Source organism: Ictalurus punctatus, chromosome 19 (genome assembly GCF_001660625.3).
Source record: "Ictalurus punctatus breed USDA103 chromosome 19, Coco_2.0, whole genome shotgun sequence".
Lineage (NCBI taxonomy): Eukaryota > Metazoa > Chordata > Actinopteri > Siluriformes > Ictaluridae > Ictalurus > Ictalurus punctatus.
In genome coordinates this window covers 12,933,839-12,953,483 of record NC_030434.2, presented here as the reverse complement: position 1 = coordinate 12,953,483, position 19,645 = coordinate 12,933,839, and the positions used below count along the sequence as shown (strand labels likewise).

Below are 19,645 nucleotides of genomic sequence, written 5' to 3'. Positions count from 1 at the left end.
AGCCCTAGAAATATGAATATGTTTGGAGAGTACATGTGTTACCATTAGGATGAAATATATGGCAACACAACAATTTGAAGAGACAAAGCAAACGGTGAGTTAATTGGAAATACATGTAGATTTCAAGCAGCTGGGAAAAATGGATTTAAATGGAGTTTTAAATAATGCATTCTTCAATAATCATTATATATTAGTACAGCTCATTTTTATACAATGTGCACAGTGCTAATACTGTTTTTAAGAAATGATGAAAAAAACAACAGTTCTTGGTTGTTTTATATATATATACATATATAGGCAGGCTGTTGAACTTTTAAACACGCTCCTTCAAATTCATTCACCGTACACTTATCAAGTAAGAAAAGTGAGATATGAATAGAAAATGTAGTGAAGGAGAAATGAGAGAAAGATAAAGGCTGATCTATAGAGAAAGGAAAGTTGGGTCCAGGCATGGCACAGTTTCCACGGTAGAGAGCTTATCAGCCACATCACTGCCCCACCTACAGCCTCGTCCCTTTTTCCACCACCAAAACACACTCTCTCTTTTTCCGACGGGAATTTTTTTTTTCAACAACCAGACAACATTAGCCCTCTGACGCTCAGCCTGCTTTTAGCCTGCTTATTTTGCTTTCTGGTGTCTCGCACATTTAAAAACACCCCTCGCTCATGTGGGCTCTCTTCAACTCTCAGCATTTGATGTCTTTTTCTAAGGAAGTGCAGTAGCAGAGAAAACGTGGGGAACAGGAACCATCAAGGTGTGAGCAGGAAGACAAACTCCCATCAGGGAAGCGGAGCAAACAAAGCCTCTGAAGAGCTGAGTGTGTCACGGTGTGTCAAAAGTCCTTAAAATAGCAGATTAATGGCTGCAGAGATAAAAGCTGCATGCTCATATTTTGGTGCATTGTTTCAGCGCTTTAGCAGCAGGATACCAGGGCGTGAGTTATTATCCAGATGGCTATCACCAGCCATACTGTTTTTTTTTTTTTTTTTTTTTTTTTTTTTTTTTTTTTTTTTTGGGGGGGGGGGGGGGGGGGGGGTGTTATGCAGGAGACCAGACAAAACAAAACTGGCTAATGGCCAGGCATTCGGTGTCATCCAGACAACAGGAGCACATGCTTCTCTAAAAATGGAACTGAATTAATAATATATTGCAATGCTTTTTTCTTAGTTCATTATTTTTCCCAGTAATACTTTGTTCACTGATATTTAGCATGTTTCTTTTTTTTTTTCTTTCCCACATTTCTTATGCTATGGGGTCCACATAAAAATGCATCAACTTTTCTGAATCGTAAATATCTTCATATACATTACGTGCACACACTACTGGCCCATTTACGCTTCACACCCGACTCCAATACTGTCTGTTTGGAAATTGTTTCCTGCTTACATACAATATTACTTATTTGGTTTTGTATTAGTTTAGTAAACTGATACATCATTTTCCAAAATATACACAAATATAAAACGAATTTCATTAAAGAGTTCATTAAGGGCAAAAAGATTGAGGAAATCCTTGCTTTCATACACTTACATGAGATGGCTAATGAAAGTTTCCTAGACAAACTATGGAGTGATGTTCACACAATCACTGTTTCTGTTTCAGTTTTCCATTGTACGGTGAATGTGTCATATCCTGCCTGGGGGAAATCTCACCCACATATTCTTTCGAAATAGCAGTAAGATCATGTCCTTTTCGTAGGAAGTGACCAAAATTGAAAGCTCATTAAGACTACTGGTTATGCACCAAGACAAAAAAAAGAGAGAGAGAGAGAGGGAGTCAAAGACTTTCCAAGCATGCCAGGGATGCTGGCACAAAGCCCACGCAGAGATGCAGCCTGAAGTTGGGCGCCATTTTGGCTCCTCCCTTTCACCTACTGTAGTCCTAGAATCCCTCTGACGGAGGTATGACAGGGTGCGAAACTGACGCCTGTGCTGATGGAAGTGGATGAGACACGTGGGCTGTGGTTAACCCTCCAAAGACACTAACTCACCACAAACACACTCAACAACCAAGAGTAAGAATGGTGGTATTTAAGCATGAAATAGCCTTTAAGCGAACACTTCAACAAACTCCACTTCCTTTTAACGGTAGTTCCTCTAGGAATCTAAGAGCACTGTTGAGTGTGTGCCAGCTCAGTCATAAGCAGGTACCATGTACTGTACAGTACTACACAGTCAGCAGCAAGCAGGGTCAAGCGATTAAGCCCCACTGGCATGCTCTAAGCTTTGAATTAATAGTTAAGCTCCAGAGCGCTTGATTTCACCCAGTCATTTATCTAACCTCTTAATCAAGCTCTCAGGGGAGTAGGATAACAACATGCTGGCTACCAAAAGAGGAGAAAAAAATGCTGCCTTGTAGACAACTTCCAGCAGAAAGAGCACGACAGACAGGGATGATAAATTGTCTAAAAATGCTGAGATTGGTACTGAAGACCGTGTCATTACAACAAGACTTAGCACAGTGCCATGTGTTATTATAAGAACAGTGCGGCTTTTATAGTTTTTCGTGATCTCTATTTAGATTTTTTTTTTTTTATCAGACTGAGCATCTCTGATTCTAGAGGAAGATTCGAGGTCTGGTTAAAATCTGAATTAGATTAGCTTTACTGGCAGTCTCTGAAAAGCAAGCACGAGAACACACAAAACCTCCTGTGTCTAGAGTGATAATAAATTAAAAAAAAAACATTACCCAGAGTCACCTGAGGCAGCAGATTTGTACTTATCTTAATATAAGATTGCTAAACAACTCAATGTGCTACCTACATAATAATGATGTTGAGCTGAATAAAATGTCAACGGATTGGAACCACAAACACTCTCATGTTCGACCAACTGTGGTTCGAAGTCATGTTTCCTCTAATCCAGATCTGGAGTAGTCTTTCACTGAGACCTACAAAGTTTCAGCTCCATTCAATTCCAGGTTTTGTGAATCTGGTGCTGAGCTGCCCTCTGAATACAGTGCTGACATGCAGAAGAGCATCACAAACCCCGCAGAAAGCTGTGCCAGGCTCTCCTTTGGTGGTTTTGGCATCACCTAACACTGATAGACATGTGGGATGCCAAACATGCATTACAAGCAGAGAGAGCGAGCGAGAGCTATGCTTGGACATGCAGCGAGTCTGCATTTATCTGTAGAGAAACCAACATGAGAATGGAATAATATTACTTCAGTTTGCATAATCAGAAGGTAACTTAATAGCTTGGCTATGTCAAAAATTGGCTATAAACAAATGAAGTAGGAATGCCATAGGCGAGACGAGCATAACCGTCTTTCCACTGGTTATAACGGCTGCTTTGTGCTGATCCGCACATGTGAAAGGTTACAGTCGCCTTTTTCCATCTGTGTACTAATGGGAACAAGGAAGCAGTTAAGAAAAACCAAAGAGCAGCAGAAAGTGACAACGTGGCTCATTGACAGCTTCCTGAGAAGTAGATACACAGTATTTCTGTTGACTGACACCATGGAGGATTAGGAATCAAGTTACTACATTGCTTATCAAAATTAGAACGAGCGTTTCATCCATGATAGCATCTCTGGAGCTGGTCATTTGTCCAAAAATCTGTTTTAAACATCAGGAATTCATTCTGACAGCCCTAACTATATGCATACACACACACACACACACACACACACGGATCTATCTGTGGCTTCACTCCAGATGCCTTCTGGCCCCCGAAACCAACAGGTGTCAGCTTGTGCATAGTCACCTCCCTACAATTCCAAACTTTCGTTCTGTCTTTCTTCATCCTATGTTTAATACACCACAAAACCTGGTCAATTTAAATGGAATGAATTCATGTGGATAAGGAAGCAGTCCTAGCTGTAGTGCACAGAGTAGAGTGTGGACTCGACAGCAGCTTATCTTTGTCTTCGAGTAATGGTGGTATTTTCCTCCTCAGGTGTTCGGGAGTGGTAGATGTTGGATAGGGTTTCTCCTCAATGGATGAGGGTCCCGCAGACACTGTGCACTAATGCAGCAGATGGGTTGACATGACACACACACTTTAACAGGGACAATGAGTGTATATTTGACTATTTGTCTAGCTGTCTTAATGTTCTTAAGCTCTTCATTGACCACAATCAGAAATAAGCAGATCCGCCATTAGTGCTGCATTCCAGCCTCACTGAATCTCGACTTGACACGACAGTGTAAAGCGTGGACACGATAATACTGTCCTTTAACAGAAGTAAAAACAGCAAAGTGTACTTTTTAAATATTTCCGTACCTACAAAATGACTGTATGTACAGTACAATTAGACATTTTTAGCATTTTCTGTACCGCTTATCCTACACAAGACCGTGGGGGAACCTGGAGCCAATCCCAAGGGACTTGGGGCACAAGGTGGGGGACACCCTGGATGGGGTGCCAACCCATTGTAGGGCATAAACACATACATTCACACAGACAATTTGGAAATGCCAATCAGCCTACAACACATGTCTTTGGATTGGTGAGGAAACCATTGAAGCATGAACCTCCAACCCTGGAGGTGTGAGGCAAACATGCTAACCACTAAGCCACCATGCCCCCCAGATTGGCAGAGGCAAATTTGACCCAGCTGAAAATAAGCACTACTTAAACATGTGGCGTATAATTTAGCCACTTTGCTACGTCACTGTTGATTGTTTTTAGATTCTGGAGATGTGCTGTGTTGAGAAAGAATGCTTTTGGCTGGAAATCACAATGGCTACTGACACCTGAGTTGAACACGATGGAAAATCCTTCCAGACACTGCTGTACTCATTGCAACCTCTGTCCATCATCACGCCAGGATTTTATCTCATTTATCTCATCTTTCGACATGCGCCCTCCAAGTATGTCAACATATTAATCAAATCATGACTCTCTAGCCATTTCATGGCAACGTTATAAACACTGCTTATCAGGCTGTGACAACATGTAAAGACAATATTAGGCATTAGGCAGTTAGCCTAGTAATTCATCAGTTAGAGTAGGCTGGGCAACGGCTTTGCGAAGTTTCATGCTTATGCAAAAAAAACAAAACGGCCAGTAATCTGAATAAACTCACTGTTAATTTAATCATATTGAAGTTATTAAGCAATATCTAGGCCTCTAGTATGTCCTTCCTTTCCTCATTCTTTCCACCTCTCAATCCCCCTCATCTGAGTGCTGACAATTCCCACTTCTCCTAACCCTCGTCTCGGGGGACGCTAGGCTACCTGGAGCCATAGTAACACACTTGATCTCCACAGCTAACAACAAAGAGAGAGAGGATGAGCTAGGACAAAGATCACCTCAGCCCAGAGAACCACAACCGTAAGGAATCACTACTAAATTAAAGTTCACTTCAATTGTCCAACCCTTGGTGCTGTTCCCAAATGAAATGCTGCGCAAATTCTGCGAAACCTCCTGTTTCAGTGGGCAGAATGGATTCCAAAATGCTCCCTAAAACTCAACAAACCTGCTCGAGACTGGAACCTGGATTTACCAGGGACTAGGTGGTACTGAAGTGTTCAGGCAGATGTGATAAAGATTGGGAAAGGCTCACAGTCTCAATACAAACCAAGCTATCTTTACATGTTGTTACACGAGAGCATGGCTTTAGCGACTCGCAGTGGTTTTGCCCAAAGGCTGGGCTCAAGTTTCTGACAAACTCTCTGATTTGACACTTTTATTTGTGCGGGAACCTCAGATTTAACAAAACTTGTCAAAGCTGACAAGTAGAAATATACTGTTACATTAATCTGGCCTGTCATACAAACGGCTGTAGAATGTCAGTGTTGCATTTTTTTGGATTATTCACTAATCCAGAATAATATACAGAAGGAAACATTGGTTTACCCAATAATTCAATTCAATTCAATTTTATTTGTATAGCGCTTTCAACAATGGATATTGTCTCAAAGCAGCTTTACAGAAACATTTAAACACAGGATACAGATTTTAAGCGTGTGGATTTATCCCTATTGAGCGAGCTGGTGGCGAGGAAAAACTCCCTAAGATGATATGAGGAAGAAACCTTGAGAGGAACCAGACTCAGAAGGAAACTCGTCCTCGTCTGGGTAACAACGGATAGTGTGAAAGTAAAGGAAAATTCATTATGGTTTTTAAATGAAGTCTGTTTGTTGAACTAGTCCACTGTACACTAAAGGAGACTTGAGTGCAATTTTATGTGGTAATTGCAGTCCCAAGGCCATCGAAGCAACCGTAGTCCCAGCAACCACAGCGAGAACATGCATGTGGAACTGAACATTTGGAACCAAAACCATTTCCATGGTACTTCAAGCGGTACCATCCTCAGCAATCTCCAGGCTGCACTGCTCGGGGTCATCCACAGTGGCAGAATCTAGCCTCCAGTTGATGAGAGCTCCATCCAGAGGTAGGGAATCAGGATGGATCAGGCAGGTCCGAAGAGCAGAAAGGGTCAGGACAGAAAACCTGACTTCTCTCACGCAATGTAGTGGAGAGATGCTAATCAAGAGTGCAGTGTGTATGTGTGTGTTGTCTTTTTATGGGCTGTTGGTCAGTACAGGAAACACAAAATGGCGCTGTAGAAGGAAGATAAATAAAGGATTTTATTTGGGTTAGGCTGAGGAAACTCAGCCGCCGGTGCTTTCTTTTCTTTCCTCTCCTTCCTTCATGTCTTCCATTTCCTCAGTTACAAAACAATCACTACGTCTGGCGCTGGCATCACAGCAATGCGTATGTGAGACTGTGTTTTCACAATGGTGTCCTCCCCCAAGCCTTTATACGCAAAGTTCAAACACCATTACCTCACCCACCCTGTGGCAGTGTAAACCTAGAGCTGTGAATAATTAAAAGGAAACTGCCTGACCCCATACACACACACACACACACAAACACAAACACACACACACACCTACATACATTGCCAAACACAGCCTTGAGACATACACCTAGCACCATTTTGTTCTCTTCCCCACAGGACAAGAGACATAATTTCAGACCTATATGTTACACAGACCTTGTCTCTATAACAAGGCCATCTATCAATGCTCGGCCATGTTCCACAGAGATGCAGATGGACAGCGGCTTTTGTCTTCTTCTGTTCCTTTAACACATGAACAAACTGGAAGGAGGAAAAAAAAAACACTACACAGGCTTCTCCAGTTTCAGCTGGTGTCCACTTCACCTCACTGACTGGTTTACCTCACCTAAAAACACACACTTCACCTGACATGCCTCTCCACACAAAGAAAAAAAAACAAACATAAGCAAAGATTAATACTGGTTACAACCTGCCAAAAAAATAAAAATAAACCTACCCTAACATGAAAATCTTTCTCAAAATATGTCTCATATTCCAGGAAGCGATCTCATATATCTCAGAACATTCCCATCACTCATCACATACTATATGAAAGAGTCTGAAAAAAAAAAAAGGAGCTTAAAGTACATGCCTACTAAGACACTGCAGAGACAGCCTAGCACTGATAAATCACACTGATGTTAGAGGTGGGCATTTTTTAATTCTCATGCAGGCAGAGGCATGGGGTCAGAGGTCAGGTGTGAAGCTCATGGCACCATACTGATTAACATGATATAGAGAGCACTGGACATGTTGGTGTAAACTGAACTGTACTCATTCGTGTATTCATACTGATGTTCGGTAACTGCTCAGGGGTACAGTGTTGAAAATAACTTCCATCTTAATATTTTAGTATATGCTAGGTTCATTAGAAAACGTGGGAGCAGGTGGATTGGTTAAACAAATAAATAAATAAATTAGATTACAAAGCAGTCCTGTGCACATTTTCAGGTCAGGTGACCATGGCTGTTTAGTCATGCTAAACAGAGTCTGAGGAATGCAACACACAAAGTGAGACAATGAAGTCGTTTTAGCTGTGAATGTGAAGATAAAAAGAGAAACAGAGAGACAGCGAGAGAGACTGCGAAAAAGAGAGACTGCGAGAGAGAAAGCAAGAGAGAGAGAGAGACAGCGAGAGAGAGAGACAGAGAGAAAGTGAGAGAGAGAAAGCGAGACAGAGAGAGAGACAGAAAGCGAGAGAGAGAGAGAGATTAGAGAGAGTGAGTAAAATGAAGCCAATATGCAGGTACTTCCTGACAGAAATGCAGGGGGACATTAGGAGGACAAAAAAAAAAAAAAAGAAGAGAAAAAAGATGCACCTGCATGCAGGATATTTCCTATCTGCTTGTAATGTTTTGTAACAGTTAGAAGCCAAAAATACAGGGCCTTAATCGTCTAAAAGGTGACCGACTCATTCAATATAGATTTGAACATGTCCTAACCATGTTTGATGGTTTCTGATAGTGGTAATTGGTTGTGGTTTAATGGTGGTATGTACTGTTGTATTAAGACCTCTCTCTCTCTCTCTCTATATATATATATATATATGCTAGACTGAAAGGAAACAAGCACTTATACCCAGGATTCATTCTTATCTAGACAAAGGATCCACGCCAACACAACCAGGTGGTCTCGGCCCGATTGCGAACAAACTCTGGAGTGGTTCGCCCATGGTCAGTGAGTGAATTATAATGATAATGATAATGAGTCTTTATTAGGCATGTATACATTACAGAGTATAAGTATGGCCAGTTAAACCTACTCTTAAAAGTACTTTTTTTTTTACTTTTTTTTTCTTTTTTTTTACAAAAGGTTACTCAAATAAATGTAACGGAGTAAATGTAGCACTTTACTACCAATGTCTGTCCTGCACTGACATCACATCACATTTTTAGTACTAATTCCCGTGCAAACTAGCGCGAATGGCATGGGACACAGTGAAAACCCCATAATAACCATTCACTAGCTTGGTACGTTGGAGCGATGACACATACAATCCTTCACCGAATACACAAAAAATATACCAAAACCCTTCTCACATGATTGGAGCCTGTACATTTATAGATGAGTGTACACAAGAGTGACAGACACAAGAGTGAAGTCCCAGGTGACCGTGATCTGAGAACACATTCCTTTGGCAGGAACTCTCTGACAATATAATAGTGAGCAGCTTAAATGTTCAAACTGACTTGATCTTTAGATTAATCGGTTGAATGCCTCTGACCAGGTTCATGCTCATATTTCATAATCTGATAATCCTTTCAAGATGTTTGTATGCATGGATAAAACAGGAAGAACAGGCTCTAAGAGGAAACTGTTTCTGGGGCTCTTTTTTTTCATTACACCCGCAGATGTGTCAGACAAATTAGAGATCTTATCCTTTACATATTTTGTGTGAAGCTTAATTCAGGATGACAGAACTGCTTCCTATGTGCCAACATAACACTTTCTCTGTGGTTGCTTGTATTATGTCGGAGTAACTAGCCTTCACAGCTTAGCTGGAGGCTGTTTACATCCCGGTTTGGATGCTCCAAAAGGAATCGAGGGATTAAAGGAAGGCTGAGTGATTCATGTCTAATGCAATACATTCTCCAGTCATATTTCATTCAGGAAACAATGAAGCACTGGATCTAAGCGTTAGCATTCAATGCTAGTAGATATTACACTGAGGCTGTAGGAGAGGGTAAAACTGGTGCAGCGAGGCTGGACGTGATGACCTCAGCGTGTCAATGTGCTACATGACAAGACTGGTACAACTACGGGTTACAGTTGACACACACTCTTGATTTCTTCAAAACACTCCGTGCGCTCCATATGAAGTGCCACTGAGGCTTATCTCTCACATTCAACCCCATAACAATACCATCAGCACAGTTTATACTTCAACACACATTCATGCACTAAAAATAGCCCTCTCACTAAATAAATCGCTCTCTGAGTGAAATTTATTTCCGATTCTCGCCAGAAATCTCTTTGGTGTGTGGGGCTGTTTGTGGTACAGCTGTGCATCCTGATATGACATCATGCTTCCTTCCTATCTGGGGTGTGACATGTTCTAAGCTGGTCTGCGTGTCTCATCCCCTCTCTCTTATCCATCTCTCTGCTTTTGAAACCTTGAAGCAAAGTGCTTTCCATGATGGGAGCTGATAATATTCCAGATGGTTATTATTACTGTTTATTCTGTTGGTCACATGACCATTTCTGATAGGGGAAGGTGCCAGTGGAGAACAAAGATCAGCTCTTAGTGTTCTTGGCCTTTGGTTTAGCCTCTCCTTTACCTACCCTGTTCTTTCCTTGCCTTCATTAATGATAGAAGGTCTTTGGCTGTTATGGCTGTACATATGGAATTAAAAGGTCCTTAAAGTGTTATAACCAGCACTGCTTCAGTAAGCGTTCTCTTTAAACATTAAACTTATTATTTTTTTTATTTGATCATGGTAAAAAATGTTTTTATTAATCTTACCCATACACACAAGGTCGAAATATACACTCACCAGCCACTTTATTAGGAACACCTGTACACCTACACATTCATGCAGTTCTCTAATCAGCAGTGCAATACAAAGAAAATCCTGCAGATACAAGTCAATAGCTTCAGTTCATGTTCGGATCAAACATCAGAATAAAGATAAAGCCTCTGATCGTAGCATGGTTCTTGGTACCAGATGGGCTGGTTTGAGTATTTCCAAAGCTGCTGATCTCCTGGGATTTGCACGCACAACAGTCTCTATAGTTTATACAGAATGGTTTGAAAAACAAAAAAAAAACACAGAGTGAGTGACAGTTCTGTGGGTGGAAACGCTTTGTTGATAAGAGAGTGCAGAGGAAAATGGCCAGATTGGTTTGAGCTGCCAGGAAGGATATAATAACTCAAATAATCACTCTTTACGACCGTGGTGAGCAGAAAAGCATCTCAGCATGCACAAAACATCAACATTGAGCTACAACAGCAGAAGACCACATTGGGTTTTCCCCAACACACTGACTCACCCAAACTGCACAGTTGAAGAATAAAAAAAAAAGACTTCTTCAACATGATTGACTGATTAGATAACTGCGTTGTTTGTGCAGGTGTACAGGTATTCCGGGCAGTGAGTTTGTATCTATCTATCCAGTCACCCATTTCTGGAAAGATTCATTGTTTTTAGGTTCTGGAACTGGTTAATGTTAAATGGGTCGGAAGGACTTCATACTCAATGCTGAAGCATACTAATTTCAGATGTTCTTGCATTCAGGAAAACAAAGTAAATGTATAACTAAGTAAAGCTAAAACGATCAAAGCCAAACTAATGATGAACAGCCATAAAAACAGGAGTTTGGATATTATACGAGGAGTTATACGAGGCCTGATATTCAGTTATCCCGCACTAGTTTGAGATTGATGTGAGGTGAGTTTGTTAGATAGATCAGCACTTTACTTTACTGCTCTGCACTAGCGCAAGGGTATTAACCCTCAACTCCTCAACTGTATCTTGTAGCTTTGAGGGAAAAGCATTGGCATTAGCCAAACACTAATAATATCAAAAGCACCAGGGAAATTCAATCTGTAATTGTTTTCTCATTAGTTTACTGTAGGTCTTATCAACACAAAATATGCTTTACAACCATGAATAATTGATTCATTTCCCATTTTACATGCACCTCACCATGTACTCTTTGTTTCAATGTAAAGTTGGCGATTACACAGATGTTTTCTACACTTCACTTTTTTTTTTTTTTTTTAACAAAATCTAATAAACTATGAGAGGAAAGTCCATTGACAACAATCACTCCCGTTTCACACAAATCTTTGGTCCTTGAATAAAACCATCAAAAGCGCCTTTAAGACATACTAAAACCGAGCAATTTGCAGCTGGATACAAATGAAATCCTGGCTGGTCTCCAACTCTATATGATATGATACATGATGGCCCTATTGGCATTTCTGCTTTTCACGGAGATGCTTCCTTGGTAATAGACAAGGAAACTGAACACATAGTCAGACAGCGTGAACAGGACTCATGCTTTCATACCCGTTTCAGTCTGGCAGGAGGACTGACACCAAATCTGACCCAGGTTCAGCACTCAGAATGTTAAGGGCAGTGTATGTGGCAGAGGGAGAGAGCCAGAGGTTAGCAGTACCGTCACCGCAGAGCTAGAGCTAGACTAGGCCACTGTACCTCCTTATGGGTGAGCTCCAGCCAGGCTGTATAGAGCGGGACACGCAGCACCCCACTGGCGTCCAGCAGGTGCAGGCTGTCCTGGGTAGACCATGAGAGAGAAAGGCTCAATTAGAGTCCATGCTACAGGCCTCTCTCCCCTCTCCTAGCTCTGTGTGTATGTGTAGAGACATAAAACCAGAGCCAACTGTGAGGTGACACAAACGGTCAGCAACATCAGTGTCGATAACTCTGGCGTTTAAGGCTTTTAAGATCGTCCGCCTTCATTAAATGTCCGCCTGTGGAGCGACTATGCTTGACCCTTAACCTCTAAAGTACATAAGGTGGAATGACTATGGGGAACATGCGTTAGCCTGTGCATAATTGGTACGTGTGTGTTTTTCCGCACAACAATTCTGAACATGTTAATATTGGTGCGACGTGCTCTGACAGCCCATTAAGCCCTGTGATTTTTTATGATGGATGAAAATATAATAATACAAGCAGGAAGCGGCCAGGCTAGAAGCTATAATATTATAATCTATAGAACACAAATCTTATAATCACCCTGAATGAAAATCTGACTGAAGTGTGAGCTGCCTACAGATTCCCACCCCTTCTAAGTGTATAACTATGAAAAAAGATATGCCTAATGGGACACCAAATTATGTAACCACTGACATATTTTGCAACATGGTTATTATCCTGCACTGAATATAGTGCAAATACTCAATTATGCAGTAACAGCTCACATGAAAAGCACTTCCACTGTCTGTATACTCAATTAACAGTGCAGTTGTTTCACCTACTGTTTTAAACGAAATGGTTCAAGGTGTATATAAACGAATAACATAAAAAAAGTTCCATACAGTTATATACTGTGGAAAATGACATATCCAGTAAGCTCGTCCTGCCTGCTTTTAGTGACTGTTTTTACGTCTGCTGTTTTGCATTCATTTGTGTTATAGCTCTGGGCGTGTTGGTGTAATTTCTCCTGAGAAAGAGAACACACCCACACACCTCTCTCTGACGTTTGGGAGAAACTCACCAGAGACTGCAACCATTGTTTATCTCACTACAAAAACTAACATGAAGAGCGCTGAATGTATTTACTGCCACCGGCTGTGATGTTGAATTACAGAAGCATGCTATCAAATAAAATAATTTTTTTAAAAATTTATTTACACGGAGTTGGTAGTTTGATTGTTATTAGGTTGTTAAACCTCTAAACAGGCAAACAAGCATAAAGATATATACATATGAACAAATGTGTATATTGAACATTATACCACAATATTTGAAGACATTTTTTTTTACAATATGCAGTATATCACTACAGCTCTATTAAGGTGGAGGGTGTAGGTGTACAGCGAATGCTACCCTACCCTTGATCTAGAAACACACACATAAAGCAATGTTTAAGGGCAACTTTCCACAACAATAAACTGAGGGTCAAATTAAAAAAAGAAAATGAATAACAGCAAAACAGTTGACTTTAATTATGTTTATTTTTAGGTGTAGAGTTAAAGTGCTTGTCCTAACAGGTTAGTTCTCTGCATCCATCATGAACGGTTCCCTTATTATCTGCGCTCACCATCTCTTTTGAATGTATTGTTTACTATATTAATTATGTTTGCTGCAGTTAAAGTGGGAACAGTGGAATACAGGGGCAACTACAGTGTAGTGTAATATTATGGAAAAGCAGCATATTACAAAACCTTTTTTTTTTTAAATAAAAGATGGAAAAACTGGTAAAAATTATTTACAGCACAGCGCTGTTGAATTCTCAAATCTGAAATAGCCGCATGGGTTTGACAATACTGGCAGCTGTAATTCAAATCACAGATTTATTTGAATGCACTTGCTCTAATACGTTGTCTTTACAGTAGTAACAGCTCATTGACAGGACTTGTATGGTAGATATTGCACATAACTTAAGCCTAATAATGAACATGTTGTTGAAAGTGTTGTTTTTTAATGAAGAAAAAATGAATAATTCATGGCATGGTAAAGCTTTCCTTATGGAGATATTTATGGAAGGAGTCTCGGGCATCAGTAAGGCAAAATGGCAAGCTGATTCTTTGTTTTTTTGAAACGGCTGTGGCTCAGGTGGTAGAGCGGGTTGTCCACTAATCGTAGGGTTGGTGGTTCGATTCCTGGCCCACATGACTCCGCACGTCCTTGGGCAAGACACGGAACCCCAAGTTTCTCCCGATGGCGAGTTAGCACCGTGCATGGCAGCTCTGCTACCATTGGTGTGCGAGTGTGTGTGTGAATGGGAACCAGTGTAAAGCACTTTGTAGAACCGCTAAGTTTAAAAAAGCGCTGTATAAGTGCAGGCCATTTAAGAAAGAAAAAAATACAGACGCTGGTGAAGGAACAGCTGTTGATAGCTGTTATAACATAAGTGATAACAGGAAATAACTTGTTAGTTTAAAGTTACTGCAATATCACTTTGTCATATCATCCACCTCTACACCCCAATAACTAATAAAGTGGCATCTTGCTGCACTGTCAGAATCAGCTCTGACTCACACATGCCAAACTGAGAACAGGGCAACAGAGCTGTCTGAGAATCTGGATGATCCCTGTGCTGAATGGTCACTACTGTTGTAATCAAATATTAAACTAGGCAAATGAATACATATAAAATTAGCTCTTGGAATGTCATGTGCTTGTTACCCGAGTGGAAAAGCCAAGAACGTAATATTTCCTACTAATAAACATGACTAAAACTGAGGATAAGTGCTAAATACCTGCACTAAGTGACATTTAATAAGAGTCTATATTAAATATATTAGCGTATTAGTCTCCCTAATCAGTGTTTTTTTTTCTTTCTTTCAAAATAATATTAGTATTTTTGAGGCCTTACTTGTCACTCCATCCAAGACTACTTCTCTGTCCTGTATTGAAAACCGTAAAGGATCCTCCTGATTCAAATGAAGCAAGAAGAAGTCCCAGAACTGAATTTCCTGCACATTTTCATCACTATGTCTTCAATTCAGCAAACATAGTGACCCTAAATGGCGAGTGTGCCTGTTACTGCATAAACTCTGACCTCTTAGGGTCAGGACAGGACAGAGACAGTGTTACCTCCCTGAGGGGCACTGCTATATGTCCACCCTTTGACCCCATAAATCTGAGGTAATGCAATAAAGAAGGACTGCTCTCCTCCAACATGAGCTTAGTGGATCCTTCCTAGGCTATTAAAGGTACGGTGAGAAATCCACAGGCATCCAGACAACCCTCTCTGGCCCTGGATGACAGAGTGTTTAACTGATTTCAAAAGAATGTCTGAATGGCCCTTAATGTTCAGGCGTGGCTTTCTGCTGCTGTCTCACCTGCCCTGTGTGTGACAGCTTTACACTGTGTGTGTGTGTGTGTTTAAGTGTGTCTCAACAATTCAGTTCTATAAATTACCTTTCATAAACTATGGCAGCTGTGTGTGTGTGTGTAAATACCTTGTTGATTAGAGAGGTCAGAGTAGAATGGCCAGCGCTGACAGGAAGGCTATGGTTACACCAGTAACAAACTCTTTATAACCGTGGTGAGCAGACAAGCATCTCAGAACGCACAGCACCTCAGACTTTGAGGATGATGGGCCACTCCTGTCAGCCAAGAGCAGGAATCTGGGGTTATCACTGGCACAGACTCATAAACTGTTCAGATGGAAACGAAAAAGATCAGGAGATGTTTTGCCAAACTTCAACTGTCCAAGTTTGTCACGTTGTGCGTTCTGAGACACATTTTTTTTCTCACCGTGGACGTAAAGCGTGGTTATTTACGCTACAGTAGCCTTCCTGACAGCTCGAGCCAGTCTCTTTTGACCTCTCTCAGCAACATATTAAGCAGTCACATATAAACTGGGTGGAGTCTTGACTGCTGTGACACAATGAACATATGTTTGAGGAGACGTCCTGGTGGGCTGTACGATCTTTAGAAGTTGTTAGTTTAACTATGGGTATGTCTCCACCAGCTCCCTAGTTCAGTAGGTAGTGAATCAGTATATGGTGTACATGAGTTCGGGCACTGGTAAGAAGCCTGGCTCGCTACACATTGGGACACTGATAACTGAATTTTTGTCAACGTGATTACGTACTCGCGTTGTAAAACATCACCAAAAATGACAAAAATGTAAGTTTTATATGTCATATAAATTTGTTAACTTACGTCATAATATGTCAAGCAGGATCATAGGCAAGCTAGTGGATTAAAAAAACAAATCACTGAACACTTAAAAGTTGTTAGACTCAAACAAACTGTATATATAAGGTCGAATAAAGTTAACGTTGCGAGTATTCATTTGAGAGCTACAACAATGATAACAAGCTACTTACATTTGTAGCCGGAAGTTGACTGAAGTTTATCCCCCGTTTTTTTTTTTTTTTTTTTGGGGGGGGGGTTGTTCGAGCTGAAAGACTTCAGAAAACATGACAGTACGGGTGCTCCCTGGGTTTTGTAGTGCACTGGAAGGATTTTGCAATTGAGACAGCCCTTAAAATGGCCAACTCCCTGATCAGTGCCCTGACTACTGACCTACGGAGCAGGTTGAGACATACCATATATTTCCGAGGACTCCTTTCAAATAAAGTAGCTACATTGTTTAATTTTTTAAACATATACTAGCTATATATTAGTAATCTATCAGGCTAGTTAGATGTGACTGTAACTGTGCACGCTAGAAACCAGTTACACCCCGTCTGAAATGTTCCTCATAACCTGACTCGCACCCTGATATAAACTGCTTTTAATCATTACAAATAAAATAAATTTAAAAAAATGAACAAAGCACATGACCAGCACTTCTGCCCAGACATGCAGCATGAATATCAAGCTCAGTGGTTTCCATGGTAAGATCTTTCCAGACACGAAGGAAGGCCACAACCTCACGCCGACCTCTGGATTGATTGTATACTCTCCATGATAGTGCTGTTTCCCGGTGCGAGCTTTCACACAGGCATGGATAATAGGCATCTTAAAATAAACAATCCATTATGTTGACCCTATCAGACCTTTTCAATGCTCCAACAGATTAGGAACTAATAAACACACTATGGCTGTTAAACTGGTCCAACCTACACCCCTACCAATTAAAGTCAGTACAGGAAAGTGTACTTCAGCTGCATAGCAGGATGTGAACATGCACCTTTTCCAGGGACTGGAACACGAGAGTGCCTCATTGTCTCCATCTCTTAGAATTACCCCCTAATTTATGTTGTCGTTCTCTGAGAGCAGAACACTCACTGCGAGAAATATAAACCTGACCCTGCATTTATAAACAACCTTATGTAAGTTGTGCACTCTGCGCTCTATTATGCATTCTGTACCTTTTTATGCATGAGAATAAAAAGGACAAAATTCACAACCAGGGCTTGTGCTTTATGAATGCCGGTTCAGGCCTGTGAAACAACGACCAGTTCAGTGTTTGATAGGCCTAGGCTCAGACGAAACGGGACTCAAAGGGGAGTAAAGGACACCTGTGGCTTTTGTAAAAGACTTTTCTCAACCTCTGCACAAGTAACATAGTCTCCTGTTTGCTCGCTGGTGTTTTGAGTTCTAATTTGAATTTTTAGCAACTATAGAGGGTTGGCGAAAGAGTAAAAAGCAAATTTGTTAAACTGAACTGAATTTTAATACTTATGTATGAACCTTTTGATGATATACAAAGCAGAAGCAGAGTGACATGCAAGTCAGAAACACATTTTTGTTTTTTTTTAAAACAGCCTCCTCCTTTCCTCAAATAAGTTGTTGTGTAGAACAGGCATTCTTACCTGACCTTGGTTTCTGGACACAAATTTGTCCATCATCATAAAGTACAGACCTAAATGCAACTGAACTTGATTTTACACAAGCACTTAAAGCCATTCAATATCAGATTAACCCCTACAAAACCAAAACACTGCTTTCCAAATCTTCACTAACGGCAACTTTAATATGGTGACACTCCTATACTGAATAATGGGTAAAGTAAAAGTATTGATAGTAAGACTCATACAAATACTAATACTAATAATACTCTTTTGAGTTGAATTAGTCTGCAGTTCACATGCTGGCCAACTAACAGCACAGTGCTTTGAACTAACAGGAAAGCTGCATGTCCTTTTTGCTCCTAATGCTTACGCTTAGGAGGCTTTATACTTACGTTTGATTATTACTCGCCAGACAAAACACACAGTGGCCCTCTCCTCTGTCCTCCATCCTTGCTTTTTCTCTAACTAATGCCCTCCTTATCCAGTCACTAACTTTTGGTGTATGGCCTCCTCTGTGCAGAGTCATGGTTGTGCCATGTTCTTTCCATTTAAAAAAACCCCAACAGATTTAATGGTGCTTTGCAGGATCTGTAAAGTTTAAGATATTTTTCTTGATTATATATAACCAAAGTCTGATTCATACATTTTCCAGAACGTTGTCTTGACCTTGTTTTGATAGCTCCTTCGTCTGCATGATGATGTTTGTTTAGGTATGTTCCCTAACGTAATGTTCTGGAGCATTCCAGGAACACATGTATTTATATTGAGATCACATGTTATTGTATTGGCACATTCAACTAATGATGGAAACTCAGAACCCAGAACTAATTTACGGATTTCACACCGATGGGAGTGAATACTTATGCAATCAACTTTGACATAAAAAAAAAAAAAAAAAAAAAAAAAAAACCTATACTGACTTTTCCACCTACTTCAATATTACAGACTGTTTTATGTAGATTCATGACATACTGTAATACCTCAATTAAGTTCATTTCAGTTCTATGGTTGTAACACGAGAAAATGTGAATAAGTTCAAAGGGGGTGAATACTTATGCAAGCTACTGTAGTGTAGTATTTTCATTTCGAGGACATGCTGGGGAAAAAAAAAACAACCATGAACTGCCGTGACAAACAGCTGTGTGTGTGTGTGTGTGTGTGTGTGTGTGTGTGTGTGTGTGTGTGTGTGTGTTTTGAACAGACAAATTTCTAGCAATGGATTATGTCACAAGCTGTACCATTGGAAGTTAACACGTACAACCGCCTTGTGCCTCCTCATGACCTACTGGTGTATGATAAGAAAAGCACAGGTCGGAAAAATAGTCTACTGTGTATAAATGTACGGAAACACAAACAAATGATGACGAGCTAAACATGAGCAGGAACAGGATAGAGGGCAGCTTTTTACCTTGTTGTAGTAGTGGAGTTGAACAGAGTGCCACTGGCCATCACTAACTCCACCTGGTACAGAGGGTGCCACAGTCGTTTTAGACTCTCCTGAGGAAATATAGATGAACGAGAGAACTGAATGAGAGAGACAGAAAGAGATTGACTAAAACACACACACACACACACACAGAAAATATTAAGCTGAATCACACAAAAACACAATTAGTGTACACTATGTACAAACAAGGTGGTTAACTATAACTATAAATCTTTTCTAAATAAACAACACTGTTCACAATATGTTCTGTCATGACTTAGAAATGTCTTTCTTTCTTTCTGTCTGCTTGGGGATAAGATGAAGTCTGGAGTCGTGTAGTGGCAAGAACACAAACCGAGATGCTATCCATCATGCCTGCAAGTGGCAGGGATTTCTTTCCTATCAATAGACTTCATTCACTTGGCTATGGAACACCACCAACAGAGATTTACACTGGATTTACTGGCATATTTACTAAAGGCAGGAGCTCTTTGGCAGGCATACTCAAAGAGTCAGTAAACAGTAACCCGGCATTGTG

At 40.5% G+C, this 19,645-nt stretch overlaps 1 protein-coding gene across 5 annotated transcripts in view; it reads right to left on the bottom strand.

Annotated features, from left to right (window-relative positions):
• Window positions 1-19,645, bottom strand: part of celsr1a (cadherin EGF LAG seven-pass G-type receptor 1a) — a 96,431-nt gene that overhangs the window by 36,915 nt on the left and 39,871 nt on the right. For 4 of the 5 annotated variants that reach the window (XM_017494493.3, XM_017494494.3, XM_017494496.3 and 1 more), the window contains exons 5-6: window positions 19,090-19,178; window positions 11,953-12,033 (exon numbers count right to left, since the gene is read on the bottom strand). In XM_017494493.3, the coding sequence (XP_017349982.2) occupies window positions 11,953-12,033; window positions 19,090-19,178 (170 nt within the window). The remainder of the gene's footprint in view (window positions 1-11,952; window positions 12,034-19,089; window positions 19,179-19,645) is intronic. The other variant, XM_017494497.3, reaches the window with a different exon arrangement.